Source organism: Eulemur rufifrons, chromosome 3 (genome assembly GCF_041146395.1).
Source record: "Eulemur rufifrons isolate Redbay chromosome 3, OSU_ERuf_1, whole genome shotgun sequence".
Classification (NCBI taxonomy): Eukaryota; Metazoa; Chordata; class Mammalia; order Primates; family Lemuridae; genus Eulemur; species Eulemur rufifrons.
In genome coordinates this window covers 56,780,281-56,798,302 of record NC_090985.1, presented here as the reverse complement: position 1 = coordinate 56,798,302, position 18,022 = coordinate 56,780,281, and the positions used below count along the sequence as shown (strand labels likewise).

The 18,022-nt window shown below is 36.2% G+C and overlaps 1 protein-coding gene across 21 annotated transcripts in view; it reads left to right on the top strand.

Moving 5' to 3' along the window:
• RIMS2 (regulating synaptic membrane exocytosis 2) overlaps positions 1–18,022 on the top strand; it is a 640,638-nt gene that overhangs the window by 197,702 nt on the left and 424,914 nt on the right. For all 21 annotated transcript variants that reach the window (XM_069466111.1, XM_069466135.1, XM_069466114.1 and 18 more), the window contains one exon: positions 12,050–12,360. In XM_069466111.1, coding sequence (XP_069322212.1) covers positions 12,050–12,360 — 311 coding nt within the window. The remainder of the gene's footprint in view (positions 1–12,049; positions 12,361–18,022) is intronic.

Sequence of the window (18,022 nt, the reverse complement as noted above, 5' to 3'; positions counted from 1 at the left end):
GGACAGAGGGAACAGGGAGGGAAGGAAAGGACAGACAACATTCCTAGTTACATATACTTATCTCCTCCTACTGTTTTTCTTTACCCCTCTTTTTAAATTTTAAATATTTCAAACATGTCAAAAAGTTTAGAGAATTTACCATCCAATTATACAAATCTTAACATTTGCTATAGCATTTGTTTTACATTTCTTAGAGATATGGCAATTATTTTGATTACTTTTTCATGTATGTTTTTATTTGTATAGTTTATACTTATATACTGCTAAACCATATGTAATATTGTTTTGCAAGGTTTTTAACATTATATCATTGTATCATCCGTATTTATTTTTCTGAAACTTGCTTTCTTTTTTTTAACCCTGTATTTTGAGAGTTCTGTCAAAATTTAGATTCGTTTAAATCTAATTTTATTCATTTTGACTGTTAACTATAATTCTGTTGCATGGATATTTTATAGTTTATCCATTGTTGTGTTGATTTAGTTTATCTAAATTTTTTCCAGTGTTAACAGTGCTCAGTGGACATCTCTCTTCATGGCTTCTTGTGCCTGCTTGAGAATTTCTCTAGGGTAGAAGTAAAACTTCTGGGTGATAGAGTATAGATAGCCATTTTCAGTTCACTAGATACTTCAGAATGGCTCTCCAAACTGGTTGAAATGATTTACAATCCTGAGAGGAATGTATTGGTTGCTTTACCTCTTCTGCAATGCTTGGAATTGTCAGACTTTTAAATGTTTCTTGACTGATGGTTGTGAAATGGTTACTCATTGTTTTAATTTTGCATTTTATGACTGATGAAGTTAAGCACTTATTTATTGAGCATCTGTTTAATGTCCCGTTGGGTTTCTTTGTGGAATTGCGTATATTACTGTGATGTTTTGTCTTTTTCTTATTAAACTAAAGGAGTTCTTTATGTATTCTGAATGCATATCTTTTGTTAACTATACACATTGCAATAAAATTTCTCCAGACTGTGGTTTCTCTTTTTACTTTGTTTATCTTATTTTACTATTCACAGGTGTTAAAAAATTCTTAATATAGTCAGATTTATCATTTTTTAATAGTTTAATTGCCTTTGGGGTCTTAGTTATAAATTATTTGCCTAGACCAATATCTGGAAGAGTTTTTCCTTCATTTTCTTCTACAATTTTTATTGTTTCATGCCTTAACATTTAAGTCTTTAATCCATCCGGAATTAATTTTTGTGAGTGGTAAGAGATAGGGGGTCCTCTTTCATTCTTCTGCATGTGGCTATCCAATTTTTCCCAGCAGCATTTATTGAATAAGGTTTCTTTTCCTCAGTTTATGTTGTCTGCTTTGTCAAAGGTGAGTTGGTTGTAGGTAATTGTTTCATAAAGTTTTTCTTGACATTTGTTTTAAAAGTTTTAAAGTTTTGGCTTTCACATTTTAGTGTTTAATCCATTTGGAATGGATTTTTTTGTATATGGTGTGAGGTGGGAATCTGATTTTTTCCCCCTAAAATGTGATGACCAGTTGTTTCAGCTATATTAATTGAATAGTGCAACCTTCCTCCACTGATTTGTAAGGTCAACATATGGAGGAGTCTGTTTCTAGAGCTTCTGTTATCCTCCATGTTCTAGTTAGCATCTCTCTACTAATGCCACACTGTCTTAATTTCTGTCACTTTATAATGAGTAGAATGAGTCTACCTTAAACTGTTACTTCTCTCCAGAATTATTTTGATTCTCCTTATCTTTGGCTCTTCCACATGCATTTTAGATTCAGCTTGATAAAATCCATGGAAAACATTGTAGGAGTTTTGATTAAAATTGCACTGAACGTTTTAGATTTAATTTGGGCAGACTGACATCCTTGTGGTATTTGTTCTATTCATCCTCAAATAGTAAATCTCTCCACTTATGTAATTAATTCCTCTTTTAGGTCTTTTAATGAAGTTTTATATTTTTAATGGGAGGGTCTTTCTCTTTTTTTTAAGGTTTATTTTCAGGACTCTTATGTATTATTTTTCTTTCTAACAGGTATCTTTAAATTTTTATTTGATGTTTTATAATTGGTTATTAGCAGTATATAGGAATACTGTTTATTTTGTTTATTCATCTTTGATCTAGGAAATTCATTGAGCTCTTTTACTAGTTTGGCTGTAGATTTTTTTGAATTTTCTTTCATAATCAAATAATGTTCAAATAAGGACAGTTTTATTTCATCTTTTCTTGTGTGTGTTAGCACAAGCGCACACGCATGAGAGAGAGAGGGGGAGAGAAAGAGAGAGAGATAGATATTGAGGTTGACTTACTAGGCTAGTGCCTCCAGAACAGTGTTGAATAGAAGTGGTGATACTGGGAATCTGCAGCTCATTCCTGACTTTAAAGAGAATGCTCTTACCTTTGATTCTTAAATATAAAATAGGATTTAGGGTTTTCATAATTATCCTTTGTCAGATTAAAGTATTGCTACTTTCTTTTTCTTGTTTGTTAGATTTTATATTATTTTTACACAAACGAATCTTTCATTTTATGAATGCTGAATGATTTTTCTGTATCTATTGATATAACCATTTTTTCTATTTTCATCTGTTAATGTAAATTACATCAATATATTTTCTTAAATCAAACTATTCATGTATTTTTGGTGTAATCCCCCTTTGTATTGATACATTCTTTGTTCATTTTTTTCTATGTTCATTCATATACATTTGCTATATAAAATTTAGGATTTGGTTTGTTAAGAATTATGCATCCATTTTCACTTATGCTGTTGGCCTATAATTTTATTTTTATGTTGCTTGTAGTAGGCTGAAATGGCCCTCAAAAAAATCAATGTCCTAAATCCCTAAAACCTGTGAATGTTTCCTTATTTGGCCTTCCAGCTCTCCCTGCTCCCACCCCCACAGATGTGATTCAGTAAGGATCTTGAGGTGGGGAGATTATCCAGGTGGGCCCTAAATGCAATCACTTGTATCACCATAAGGTGGAGGCAGAGAGAGAAAAGCAATGTGAAGATGTAACAGAGTTTGAAGATTTTGACCTTGAATACTGGATTGATGTGGTCACAAGCCAAGGAATGCTGGTAGTCACCAGAAGCTGATTGCTAAAAGAGACAAGGAACTGATTTTCCCTAGAGCCTTCTGAAACAGCATGGCACTGTTGACATGTTGATTTTGGTTAGGTGATACTGAAATTGGACATGTGGTTCCAGAACTGTGGGGGAATAAATTTCTGTTGTTTTAAGCCACCAGTTTGTGGTAGTTTGTTACAGCTAATTCAGGAAACTGATTCACTGCCATTTTCTTATTTTGCCATTAAAAATTTCTCATAAATTGCATTGGGGAACTTTCCTTCTATCCCCCTCTATAATATTTTGAATAATTTGAGATATCTATTCCTTCAATGTTTGATAAGAGTCAAGTATAAAACCATCTAGGACCTCCCCTCTCTTTCCTTCTCTTCTGCTCTCTTCCTCCTTCCCCCTGAAGTTACCTCTTCCTTGTTAATAGTTTCATCATTGCCTTTCATCATTGCTTTCGTGAAGTCTCTGGGATCTCTAATTCAGAGCCAGGTATTTATTAGTGAGCTGGGGTCTTGCCTCAATCTTGATATTTAGTGATATTGTAAATGAATATATTACTGATATTTTAAATTAGTGATCTTGCAAATTCACATATACAAACCAAGTCTGTGGATGGCTTTGTTCAGTGTCGAAGTTACAAGACTGTCTCACTTGACTAAGCCCACAGCTTCATGGAAGCTGTAGCTTGAGAAGCTTTCCACAGCATATTTTCAGACTCTTTTATTAATAAAGAAGGGGCCAGCCATCAAGAAACGAATCTAAATTCCAGTTTCTCATTTCACATGGAGCACTTTTGGTTCGTTATCCCACAACAACTGTGCTCTCAACCACTGATACCTACTTTTGGGCTGGGAGCACAGTAGGCCTGAGGCTTTTGCTCTGCTCATCTTTTCTTTCATTTCTGTTTTATTTTTATTTATAAGCTAAAGTTCTGTGTGTAGAAACAAAAACCTTTCTATTGAAAGCCATCTCTGTTTTTAGCAAAAACATGTTAAAAGTTCAGGTTTATAGTGTGGCATGAAATTAAATACTTTAGTGTTTAGAGATAAAAATATGGTTTGGGGAAAGTAGAGAGAGGAGTTAAAGTTTAAGTGTAGACAGAATGGTAGAGCTCACTATAATTTTTAATTCTTTATAATTTCTCTGAGGCTTTAAGTGTAAGTTAAATTTTGTGTTTTTTTTTGCAGTTCTGTATTTTGTTTTGATAAATAGTATTGCAGATATCTAAAATTTTTAGTAATACTAACTACATGGCAATATAATGTATGATTGTATTTTCAGCTTGTCTTTTGTTTTTATTACCATTTCCTATCCTTTAATTACTATTTGGCATTTCAAATTGTCAAAACTTGGGAGATGGACCCCAAAGTCCATATAATTAAAAAATTTTTAATTATAAAGCTGTTGAAATTTCTACATAATTATCTGATTGTCTCATTTCTCTAATTTAATTGGTTGAAGTCAGTTTTCATTATATTTGATATCCCTCTCTTTGGAGCATACTCACATAGTGAATGAATCCCTCAATAATTCTGATAGTGCTGTGTTTTTTCCTCAAAGGAAATAGCTTATTAATAACTTGCTTTAAATAGCATGTTAAAGTTAAACCTTAGTGGCAGTTTCTTGTTTTCAGCTATCACATGCTTTGTTCCTATGACTTGCCAAACCATCTCTGTTATCTAATTTCTGATATTTACCTTAGGCCCTACCTTTGAACTGTTGTGCTACTGTTTTAGATCACTGTCTTCAGTTAATTTTCCTATATTCAAAACTTGGCACTTTCAAAATCCTTTAAGTATTATCTCAGAATTTCCTTATATCCTCTTTAGCCTGCCTCTTCTCATCCCACAACTACTATTCAAAGCATTTTGGAAATCAACCATTTTATTAGAAACCAGCAGCTCCCAGGACTTCTTTCTCTGGTGGATCTGGTCCGTACTTGGTACTAGGCAAATATTAATCTCTGAACATAGCTGACAATGTTCAAATCACCATGCAATAGTTATATCTTAAGAGCCTTCCAGTTTAGATTCTTTTATCATTAAACTGGCTTCTTTTTTCCTTTTTGCCATTAAGGCAATGAATGGCATAAGGGAAGCTATGAATGGATCATATGGGAAGACTGCAGCTCATTACTTCAAGCCTGAGGGCACTCAGGGCAAGTATTAGGTATACAGAAAAGAGGGGTCAAGGAAAATCTTGTCCCTTCTATCCTTGTATATTGTGAGGGAGGAGAAAGAAGATAGAGGTAAGGGATGATCAGAGGTATGTTCCAATTTCTTCTTTTTGGGTTTTGACCCAGGAGGAGGATGTGTTTTGGTTAAATTGAATGGCAGCTTTTATCCTTCTTAATATTTGAGATTCTTGGAAGGAAATTACCCCTTATGGTGCCCTGTGGGCATAGGTACTTCAGCGTGAACTAGTACTGCATCATGATAAGAAAGGCCAAGAAAACGCCAGTCTTAGCTTCCAGAACTATCCTTTGTTCCAGGGTGGCATGAAGGACATAAAAATAACTACATGTCCCTGCCATGACACCCACCTATAGTGAGGGATGAGGTGACTTTGCAGAAGAGCCTGCAGAATAGACAGCTTGTGCCATAGCTGAATAGAGGATTTTTAAGAGACTAAGAGGAGTCAACAGTGCTTGTGGGAACTGAAGTGAGATCAAGTTTAGTAGTGGAGCACAGTCCTGTCTAAGTTGAGAAGAACCAGACTGCATTAGATGAGCTGTAGTTTGTAGCAGCAGAAGCCCTATAGAACACCTAGATACTTTCTTGGAGAACAGCAAAGAAAGGTGTAGAAATAGCAGAGATAGAGGATTTATCCAAAGGAGCTATTTATCAGACTAAAATTTAGTGGGTGGCTTTAAAGAAAAATCTGGCAAGTGTACTGTTGAGGAAAATCAGATCAAAAATAGAGAAATAAAACAAGGTACATTTGTGTGTGAGTAATTTTTCAAAGCCACAACAGCCAACAGAGAAGAGTTTGTAACAACTAAGACTTGGAAATGCTCAAGGTTAAAGCTTCTTCTGTACTGCTGTTACCTCCTAAGAGATTTATGGAATATATCATCATGCTTTCTTGTTTTATCCTACAAATGTGACTATAGTTAGAGATGCCATGCTTACAGATCTTGGAATCATGGGGAATCTTGCAGAGCCTTGCTTCTTGCCTCAGTGGTATCAGATGAGGGGGTGGGGCCACATGTAGCCTTCTGGATGCTTGAGTGTGGTCTTTTGACTGAATCTAAATTTTACAGAAAAAGTCCAGAACACAGCCTGGGCCACTGCATCAACTTTCCAAATCCACCATGGCAGTGCTGGGGGAGGGACTTGTAGGTTAGTAGCACAAACTGCCCTTGAAGTCTGCCTTTTGAGAGACAGAGACACCATGGACTTGATGATGCAAACACTTTAGGGTAATGCTGTGGTTGAGTCCTTCTGGATTTCTAGGCCCCTTGCAGATCTCCTCTGCATCCTTGTTTTATTCCAAATACATCCTGGGCAGGAGGAGAAGGCATCAAGGGATCTATGGTGCAAATGCATTCCTTTTGTGGCATTTATCATAATTATAATATAAATAATATTTGTGCAATTATTTGTTTTCTTATTGTCTCCCCTACTATACTTTAAACTCTATAGCAAAATCTATATCTGTTGAGCTTTATTCACCAGCTCTTAGCATAGTGTCTGGCATGTACTAGTGAATATATTCTGAATGAATCAATAATGAATGAATTAATATTAATATTTATTTGCCCATCTATAAATAAATTGAAATTTTATGATCTGAATTAATTTTTATGGTGAATTACAGCTCCATCCAAGTTTACTAATACTGAATGTAATATTATCCTTTTAGTAGAAGGTAGTGAATATATTATATTCAGTGGTGTGCTTACAAATGCTAACAACCAGTTCTCTGTTAGAAAAAGCTCTGATTTGTGGCGTTTTCCAATTTCCTTTGTCTAAATACACCCACTGTGGCTGATTTCAAGCTAACTCATATTACTTCATGGAATGTGGAGTTGGGAAGAAGTGTGCAAAATTGGTTCTAGTGAGTCAGTGAACAACACTGAAGTTCTTTAATATCCATGTTCTAGTAATGCGTTGTTCTTCACATACAAATATTGTGCTCATGATACACATTCAGTAGAAGATGTACTTTAAAAAAGGCGAAAGATTTATTCGATCTGAAGAGAAACCAGAGTATAAAGATGTACTTTAAAAAGATTGTGAATTACTAAAGGCAATGCTATCAATTACAAATGATAAACTCAAAAAATCTTTGAAGCTCAACATAATAGAAGTTTTTGACCTATGTGAAGTCTACACTGGTGTAGCTGATCAGTTGAGAGTTCTCCTTCAAAGAGCTCAGTTAGGTTCCCAGGCTCCTTTTTTTCTGTGACTTCTTTATCTCTAACGTCTTGAGTAAAGAGCATGAAATCTCTTTACTAAAAAAAAAAAAAAAAAAAAAAAAAAGAGAGAGAGAGAGATTTAAAGGTCATGGAATTGGCACACATCTTTCTACTTATAATCTAATGGATAGAATATAGTTGTATGGCCATAGCTGCACCTAATTATATGGGAAATGTAGTTTTGTAAGAGGAAAAGAAATAAGTTTGTTGAATAACCAGAATCTTCCACAATTTTCTAGTTATGTGCTAGTTATATTGATCAATTTACACTCTTTCACTTTATTTCCTCTCTGACAAATGCATATGCTTATAAGCTGGTTGACAATGGTTAGAGGTGGAGTCTAATAAATTCTCTTTACTGTGCAGAGTTAGCTGGATCATATGAGCTTGGCCTATGGTCTCATTAGCACCAGTCCGTAATCCTTCCCTTCTTTGTATTACTCTATTATTTTTTATCCCTGTTAAGAAGAAAATCACAGAATTTTGGAGACCTTTGGATCTATTTAAATTATTGTATATATCTAACATAACTTTTTTTTGCTTTCTTTGACTATTCAGTGTAATTGTTGTGCTTATCATTTTTGTGGTTTTAAAAAAATATTTGTATTTTCCTTATTTTTTTCCCTCTCTGTCAACCTCAATAGGATGGTTATGGAATGAAACATATGGTAATAATTGATAAATTTGGGTCATTAGAGATTATTCCCTCTCTTAATATTGCTATATTACTTTAAAAAACTTGGCATATTTAGGACAGAATGTAATAACACCTTATAATTTTGAATCCTATATGTCTTTGTATTCTCAGGGCCTAGATGTTTTTGCTAATTATGAGGATTAACAAAACTATTATAATAGGCTCTAGCCATGGAGATTTATAGGCATAAATATTTCTGAGATATTTTTAACAGTATTCATCACAAAATACAGTTGAGTGTTAACTTTATTGGTTAAAGGGTTCCTTTAGCAAATGTCCTGTGATTTTATTCCCAAATTAGTTATAGACATTAATTATTTCATAGCCAATTAAAAAAAGTCATCTCACAGCATGTATATGTGTATGTGTGTGTGTTTGTGAGAGGTAGTTCAGTGTCATTAATTTGTAAGTTAAGTTGCTATGTGTGTAAAGGGCTGCAAGTAAAAGTGTCAATTCTTCTACACTATAGTCATGCATAGCTTAATGATGGAGATACAGTCTGAGAAATGCATAATTAGGCGATTTCATCCTGCAAACATCATAGAATGTACTTACACAAACCTAGACAGTACAGCCTGCTACACACCTAGGCTGTATGGTAAAGCCTATTGCTCCTAGACTACGAACCTATACAGTGTGTTACTGTACTGAATACTATAGGCAGTTGTAACACAATGGTAAGTATTTGTGTATCTAAATATACCTAACCATAGAAAAGGTATAGTAAAAAAAAGGTATTATAATCTTAATGGGACCACTGTTGTATATATGGTCTGTTGCTGACCAAATCGTCATTATGAAGTACGTGACTGTACTTGATATGAATGGATTTAGGATTCCTGAGATTTAAAGATTAATAATTAATCCACGAGTGGGAAGAGATAGTTAAAAAAGAACAGAAAGGTAACTTGGGTTTAGAATGTGAATATGAAGATAGTAGGAGCTAGCAGTTTAGGAGGCAACAAATAATCTAGTCAGAAAAAGAGCAACCAATGTGGCTAGTCCAGGAACTATGAGGAAAACAGAGGAGAACACATGAGGAAAACAAAGCCCATAGTGCTTCCAAGCCTTTTTCTCATTTTGGGCTACACAGAAATGATACTGTTTGTACAATCAATAGTTCACATAAAAGTAAACTGACAGGCTGCTTGCTGTTGGACTCCTTTGTCCTTCCCTAGCTACTCTTAGGAGTACGCTTGTAACCCATTTAACATACTGAATTGGGAATCTCTGTCCTAGGCTAGTGGTTCTCAAACTTTAGCAAACATCAGAATTACCTGGAATATTTGGCCCCCCCAAATCAATCAATCAGTCAATCAATCACAATTGCTGGGCCCTGTCCCAGAGTTTCTGATTCAGTAGGTCTGAGGTGGGACGTGGGAATTTGCACTTTTAGTTGAGTTCCCAAGTGAAATTGATGCTACTGTCTCAGAGTTCTTCTTTGAGAATCTCTGCTCTCTAAAAGAGGTTAAGTAACCTGATTACCTCGTGACAAATAACAAAGCAGCAAAAGATTGTTTCTGAGATGATAATGATTAGATAATTGTCTGTCTCACAAACTCATTTCTATTTCATTGTTAATGATCATGCTCAATAGGATGACATTTTTTCAATGCTCTGTGACTTATTCTAGATAGATTCATATCTTAGAAGCATCTAACATAGAGTATCACTGAAGCATGGATAGTAATTTCTTTAAAACAGAAAAATTGAAATTCAAACTTCATGTATTTGTGGTTCTATTATAGTGTGTGCCTTTCCCTTTTAAAGGAGATCTGCAATACCTACATTTGTCACAAGATGGCATCAAAAGGCTGAAGATTTTGGTTGACATTTGATTTTTGAGACTACTGTTGGGTTAGATATGTTTATATTTTATATCTATTCCAACCAATCATAGAAAAAGAAATTTGAACTATGAGGTATTTATTTTTACTAGATTTAAGTGAGATACTGGTATTTTCATGTCAAAAATACTTTCTTATTTACTTGTAAAAATAGGCACTACATTGATGTTATTGATGACCAATTCTTTTGTAAACTGATGAAACAAATATTGGTGTAATAGTATCAAATATCTTATTGTATTTTTCCCAGAAGAACTTCAAACAAATTCAATTTAGCAAACATTTAGGAGATCTTACTATTCTATGATCTATAAAGTCTTACTGTGCTAGTATAACATATAGTCCATGCCTCCAAGTTTCAAATTTAGTTGAGGAAAACAGAAATGTATATACAATTCAGTGAGAGGACAAAATAATTAAAAAGTCATCAAGTACAATGTTGTGTGATAAGATCTGTACAAACAATGTGAACTGGAATGATGGGGAGTTAAAGAAAAAATTTAAATGGTATTTTACAAAAATATCCTTGTCTCAGTTGAAAACACATTGTTGAACCTTTCTTTTACTGTGATTACCTATACTGTTATAATTTATTTAAATGTGAGAAACTGTTTATCAATCTGGAGGGCTTTGTAAGATTCATTGCTTGACATAAAATTTCAGCAAACAATCTTGAAACATGAACTCACATTTTATTTCATGATAATATGATTTTTTTCCCTGATTCATTAAAAAGGGTTTTTCAGAAGAGGATGAAGGGTTTTCTGGTCACAAAGACATTAATTATAATATACTTAGATTTCTGGAGTCTTAAAAACATATCTATTAAAAAATCAAAAGTAGAATGGCCATTAACAGGGGCTGCGGGAAGGGAAAAAGGGTGATGCTTTTTAATGGGTGTACAAAGTTTCTGTTTTGCAAGAAATGTTTTGGAGATGTTTCACAACAATGTGAATATTCACAACAATGTGAATAACACTACTGAAGTGTGTACTTAAAAATGGTTAAGATGGTAAATTTTGTGTTATATGTTTTGTACCACAATAAAAAAAATCAAGTGTCTTACTACAAATTATGAACAATTAATAGGTTTTTATTGAGGATCAACAATGTTAAGTAGCCCTTAGGAGCTACTTAAAAGAAATAAAAACCCCTTTAAGCATGCAATATAAAATTAACCTAATATTAACAGCTAATTTGCTAGAAGTTTAATATATGCCAGGTAATGCACTAGACATTTTATATAAATTATTTCTAATCTTCAGTCCTCAAAACAATACAGGAAAATAGGTATCATCATCTTTATTTCCTCCCCCCCTCCTTTTTTTGGGACAAGGTCTTGCTCTGTCGCTCTAGAGTGCAGTGGCGCCATCGTAGCTCACTGCAACCTCAAACTCATGGGCTCAAGTGATCCTCCTGTCTCAGCCTCCAGAGTAGCTGGGACTACAGGCGGTTGCCCATCACACCTGGCTAACTTTTCTATTTTTAGTAGAGATGGGGTCTCACTCTTGCTCAGGCTGATCTTGAACTCCTGGCCTCAAGCAATCCTCCTGCCTCAGCCTCCCAGAATGCTAGGATTACAGGCGTGACCCATTGCACTCGGCCATTATTTCCCTATTTTATCATTAAGGAAACTAAGTTTTATAGCTATGAAGGTTCAGTACTTTATTGAAGAGTGCAAAGTTTCTAATCTTGCAGTTGGTATTTAAAGCCAACTGTCCAGCTTCAAAATCCATTTTCTGTATATTACACCATGCCTCTAATTTAAATAAAAAATAAAGAATACAAATGAGCAATCAGTAATTTGTCACTCTAGTTTGGTATTTCTACTGTCAGTAAATGTTGTTTATTTCATTAGAATTATTCTGGCAAAATTAAAGGAAAGGATAAATTATTTAATGTATGGCAGTAGATAATTTGGATTACTTCAGAAGGATAACCATATAATTTTTTGTTGGCTTGAATTTTTGTCTCTCTTTTTGTTTGTTTTTAACTTTTGGGAACACTAATTTCTTTTCCCTATGTCTTCATGTACAGGTTATGTGGGTATGTAATTTGTGCCGAAAACAACAAGAAATCCTCACTAAATCAGGAGCATGGTTTTATAATAGTGGATCTAATACACCACAGCAACCTGATCAAAAGGTTCTTCGAGGACTGAGAAATGAGGAGGCTCCTCAGGAGAAGAAAGCAAAACTACATGAGCAGGCCCAGTTCCAAGGACCCTCAGGTGACTTATCTGTACCTGCAGTGGAGAAAAGTCGATCTCATGGGCTCACAAGACAGGATTCTATTAAAAATGGGTCAGGCGTGAAGCACCAAATTGCCAGTGACATAGCTTCAGACAGGTAAACATTTTGTTTACTCTTTAGGTAAATGTATTCTTTTTTCTTCATTCCAAACTGAAATAAAAATACATGAAATGTTTAGGCAACAGTGAGCAGCCTAAATGTAATGTAAATTTTCATATGTTTTTTGTAAATGCCATATGTGATGTCCAGGACTTAGAGCTGTTATAGGTTTGAACTATCTTAAGTTTGATATGGGAATGTTAGGTTATCAGATAGATTTCCCAGAATAAACAAGTGAAATAAAACAAGGAACTTAGATAGGAGGTTATTGTCATAGGAAAGACAAACTGGGATAGAAGCACTGGGAATGAAGAAGAGTTGGTTTTAAGACACTCTATGCAGCTTGGATTGATGGGACTAACTGGAAGTGGGAATTAAGAGAATAGGGGAGGTAAACGATACCTCCAAAGGTTCTACCCTGGGCTGAAGGGTGATGTGGATTTTGAAGCAAGTAAATGCATATGAAACATCAGGCTTATAGTGAAGAGTTTCATAAGATGGATATATCCATGGGCTAACTCTGTTGTAACTATTTTGGCTCAGTTCTATGATTTTGTGTATGTTTAAAGGGTAAGACTCTTAAAAATAGTATATAGAGTTCTTAATTTCTTCCTTTGGAAGTGGGGGAAAGGAAAGATTTTCATGGGAAGATTATTTTTCTATACCTATTCCTCTGTTGAATACAATATCTTTTAAAAATCTGATTTATACTATTTCTATTGCTCAGAAGTGGCAGGTGCATTTCTATGTGAATAAGTACAAAAGTCATGCATTTCTGTAAAAACAAATATAAGTTGTACTTACAGCATAGTGTTATCAGTTATAACAAGAAAGACAATTGGAAGTTACTTTAGATAGTTCCTAAAGTCATTACCTTGATGTGTTGCTATATCTTGAGAGAATAATAAAATGATGACTGCACCAGTTCTTTTGCAAAGTAGTAAAAGAGAACATTTAATCCTATCTTTGGGGAAAACAGTGGTGGTTTCATGGCTGGAGTACTGTTTACACATCTCAGGATAGTATATCAGGAACTCAAGATTTTAAGGTTAGAGGTCTATCTTAAATTGAGATCCATCTTAAGCTGAAAAACATTTGAGTGCAGTTTTATCTTGAAGGCAATCCCAGGTACCACCTATAGGGGAAGAATAAAACAATTCAGTTAACAGAAAACACAATACTGGGTACATTCAAGAACTGGTTACCTCTTTTGGCAATTGTCTTAATCTTAAGGGGGCTTCTGGGAGACAAGGTAGAATGACCTCAGAGTTAACCCACATGATGGGCAAGGAAGCTAGAGTATTTATCCATCAACTCTCCTTTGATATTGGTGCAGGGGTTGTTAATTCTCTGGGACTCACCGGCCATGCATGTTCCCGTGCCAGAGAAAGTACTCAGACACTGAGTGTCTGTCACAAATGCTTACAGTAAGAAGACTGATATATAGGAAATGGTGAACGATTCAGCAATGTGGATGGGATGGATGCCGGCAGTATCGGCTACTGGAAGTCCCTAAAATGACAACTATAATGGTCAAAGTATATGAAATAAAATGGAAAGGTAATAACCAGTGGAGATAGAATTTTAAAAAAATGAATGAATAAATGGATAATGGGAACATAGACCCATTCTTTAAAAACTAGGTAGCTGTATGACATGGCTTTTTTGGAGCTTAGAGAGTCAGGTTTAGGAAGAAGAAAAGGAAATACTAAAATGTTAGGTCACATAATAGAATATTAATTTTTGGAATGCATTTCTTTAGGAGGTTGTTTATATTAAAAATAAATTCAGTAGAAAATGTCTGACTAGAGACATCAGATGCCAGTTCTCCTCAGGAAGAACTAAAGTTACAAGTGAATAATCATAACTTGAATAGAATATCAAGAGGAGAGTGCTAGAGCATAGCAGAGAATTCATGGGAAGAAACTGGGGCACAGAAAAAGAAGAAAGCCAGAGGCTGGCAAAGATCAGGTGGGAACCCTGGGGACTTGGTACTTTGTGGGATTGTTTTGGCTCTCCTTTCACCCATGGTGGACTGGTGGTATCTGAACTGTTGGAGAGCTCCTCTGCCCTCAAAAAACCAAACTGATGTGGGCAGCAATTTGGGGACATCTTGAGGGCATTGTACCAGACTGCAAACTTAGGCCAGGTGGCTCAAACGCCCCCTGGATTTGAGCATCGGCAGCAGGGCGCCATACTTGGGATGCAGCCATCAGGGGATTGTATCCTGCCCAGGAAGTCTCAGCCCTTGTGTGTCTACATCACAGGTGTCCCCACTGACATTCTCCAGTGCCTGCATGGAGGGTGGCATCTGCACAGGGCTGGATGGACTCAAGGGAGCTGCAGTGTTGCCTGTGGTCTAGCCCTCAGGGAGTACTTCTCCTAAGGGAAGGGAGAGTGCAGCAAACCAAGGAAACACCCCCTGGAACTAAGGAAACCAGAGTGTGTGCTTTCTTGAGTGGAGAACTTCCTGCTTGTGGGCTGGGAATGGCAGTGCCGCTTCCATCAGAGACACAAATGCTGTACTTGGCTCTGCAAGGGAAGAGTATAATTCCATCTCAGCAGCCAAGTGGCCTCAGTGCTTAGGCCCAGATGTGGACCAGGGTACCTCCCTCTGGTGCAGACACATCTGTGGCCGATCCCACTGGAAAGTTGGCACAGGCACGCTGGATAGCCTTTCTGGGCCCCATAGGGGTGATTGCATCCCCACTGGCAATGTGGTCACCTGGCCCGGGCTTGTGGAAAGGCAGGGCCCCCATCCCACCTCTGCACTGAGTGGCAGTGTTCCTGCAGTGGCGAGCAGGAGAGCTTTGTATTTTTGGCTGAGGGAGGAGGTTTTGCACCGTAGCTATTTCGGCAGTGAGCCACAGGGCAGGCATCTTTTATGACTTTTATGACATTGCAGCGTAGAGATAGACAGCAGTGTCTGATTGAACTGAGCACCCTGAGTGCTGGGACGGGGTTGTGACAGGTGTGATGGAAACGAATTGCGTTCCTGCCTGCTGGCTATGGTGCTGTGGCAGTTCCCTCCCTGCCATGCTGAGACCTTGGTGCATTTCACCAGGAGATCTCCCACCACCCGTGTCAGGGGCTAGAGCTTGCTCATGCCACTGGAGGACCCCAAGATAGGCTTGCCTGGTCCAGGTCCGCCCAGCTTCTGCCCCTAACCTAACCCCTGGATGAGCAAGGAGCTCACTGTGCATTGTACAGCCCAGCCCATTGCCTGAAACAATTGAGAACTTCTTCTGGTAAACAAAGATCAAGCACAAACCCAACTATTACTGCCATAGCCACTTGGCCGAAGGTTGAACTGCACAACCCAATACAAAATCGGCTGACACAAGTACACAGGGCTTAGGAGCAAGAAAAACTACTTGAGACCTTTGCTGGCCCCTCAGGAGGCCGTGAGCATACTCATATGACCAGGACACTGCTACTACAATCAGCATTTGAGAAAACTACCACACTAAGGCTATCTGTAACCAAGGAATTCATACAGAGTCTTTGTCACTGAAAGCACCCGAAGCAAAGTCAAACAACCCTACATAACATACAATATAGTCACATCCTCAAGGGAAAAAAAAATCCTGTCCAAATGAAAGTAAATTCAAAAATAAGCAGAAGATTTAATTTCTCCAGATGAGAAGGAACCAGCGTAACAATTCTGGAAGTATGAAAAAACAGTGTGATGACACCCCAATGGATCATACTAACTCTCTGTCAATGGATCTTAACCTGGCCATGTGTGATGGCTTACACCTATAATCCCAGCACTTTGAGAGGCTGAGGCAGGAGGACCACATGAAGCCAAGAGTTCTAGAACAGCCTGGGCAACATAGTGATACCCTGTCTTTACAAAATATATTTTAAAAAATTTAACTGGGTATGTTGGCACGTGCCTGTAGTCCCCGCTGCTTGGGAAGCTGAGGCAGGATGATCACTGGAGCCCAGGCATTTGAGGTTGCAGTGAGCTGTGATCGTGCCACTGCACTCCAACCTGGGCAACAGAGTGAGATCCTGTCCCTTAAAAAAAAAAAAAAAAAAGGGTGGTAACTAAATTGAAACTTTTGAAATGTCAGATACAAAATTTAAAATAATGATTTTAAAGAGGCCCAAGAGAAATTTGAAAACCAATACAACAAATCAGAAAATCAATTCAGGCTATGAATGAAAAATTTACCAAAAAGGTATAGATATTTTAAATAAACTTCTGGAAATGAAAAATTCATTGAAAAAATTACAATATACAGTTGAAAGCTTTACCAATAGTCTAGACCAAGGAGAAGAAAGAATCTCAGAATTTGAAGACAAGTCTTTCAAATTAATCTAGTCAGACAAAAATAAAGAAAAAGAAATTTAAAAAATGAGCAAAGCTTTCAAGAAATATGGGTTTACTTAAAATGTTTAAACCTACAAACCATAGGTATTCCCAAGGGAGAAGAAAACGCAAAAAGTTTGGAAAACCTATTTGAGGAAATACTGAGGAAAACCTCCCTAGTCTTGCTAGAAACTTAGACATACAGATGCAAGAGGCTAACAGAACATTGAAACTTGCAAGTCTTACAAAACAATTACACAAATGAGGCTACAAAGCAACTAGATAACAATTAACATTATGGCAAGAACATTGTAACAGGAATTACCATTTGATCCAGCAATCTGGGTATCTACCCAAAGGAAAAGAAATCATTATATCAAAAAGATACCTGTGATCGTATGTTTATTGCAGTACTGTATTCACAGTAGGAAAGATATGGAATCAACCAAGTGTACATCATTGGGTGATTGGGTAAAGAAAATGCAACATATATATATATATATATATATATGTATATGTGTATATATATATGTATATATATATACACACACACATACACACACACACACACACACACACACACACCATGGAATGCTACTCAGCCATAAAATCAGATGGAATCATGTCATTTGTAGCAAAATGGATGGAACTGGAGGCCATTATCTTAAGTGAAATAACTTACTAATAGAGAAAGAAAGTCAAATACCACATTTCTCACTTATAAGAGGGAGCTAAATAATGTGTACACATAGACATAGAGAATAGAATAACAGACATTGGAGACTCAGAAGGGTGAGGGAGTGAGAGAGTGGGAGGGATGTGAAGAAAGAAAAATTACCTAATGAGTACAATGTACACTACACTAAAAGTCCAGACTTCACCCCTGTGCACATATATCCATGTAAGAAAACTGCACTTGTACCCCCTTTAATCTATAAAAATAAAAAAATTTTCTTTTGCCTGGCTGCTGTTACTAATAAATGCGTATTTAATAACTCGAAGTATCCTGTAATTATATTCTTCCTTTCTGAACCTCACAAAAGTCAAACCAACAGCTCCTTTTGTTTATAAAAATTACTTTTAGTAGAGAAGAAGTTAGAGTTTAACATCAGATTTGATAGTTATGCCTAGAAAATAAAATTGGTTATAATTTGTATAAACTTTCATTTAGGAAATACTTTCTCTTCAAGAATAATTTAATTCTCCTTTTCATAAGCAAAAAAGAACATTTGTTTTAATTTTAAATACAGATTCTACAGTAATTTATGTGTCATGTGCCTATAGCCAATAACTCTTTCCCCTACAGCAAGGGGTCAGCAAACTATGCCCATGAGCCAAATT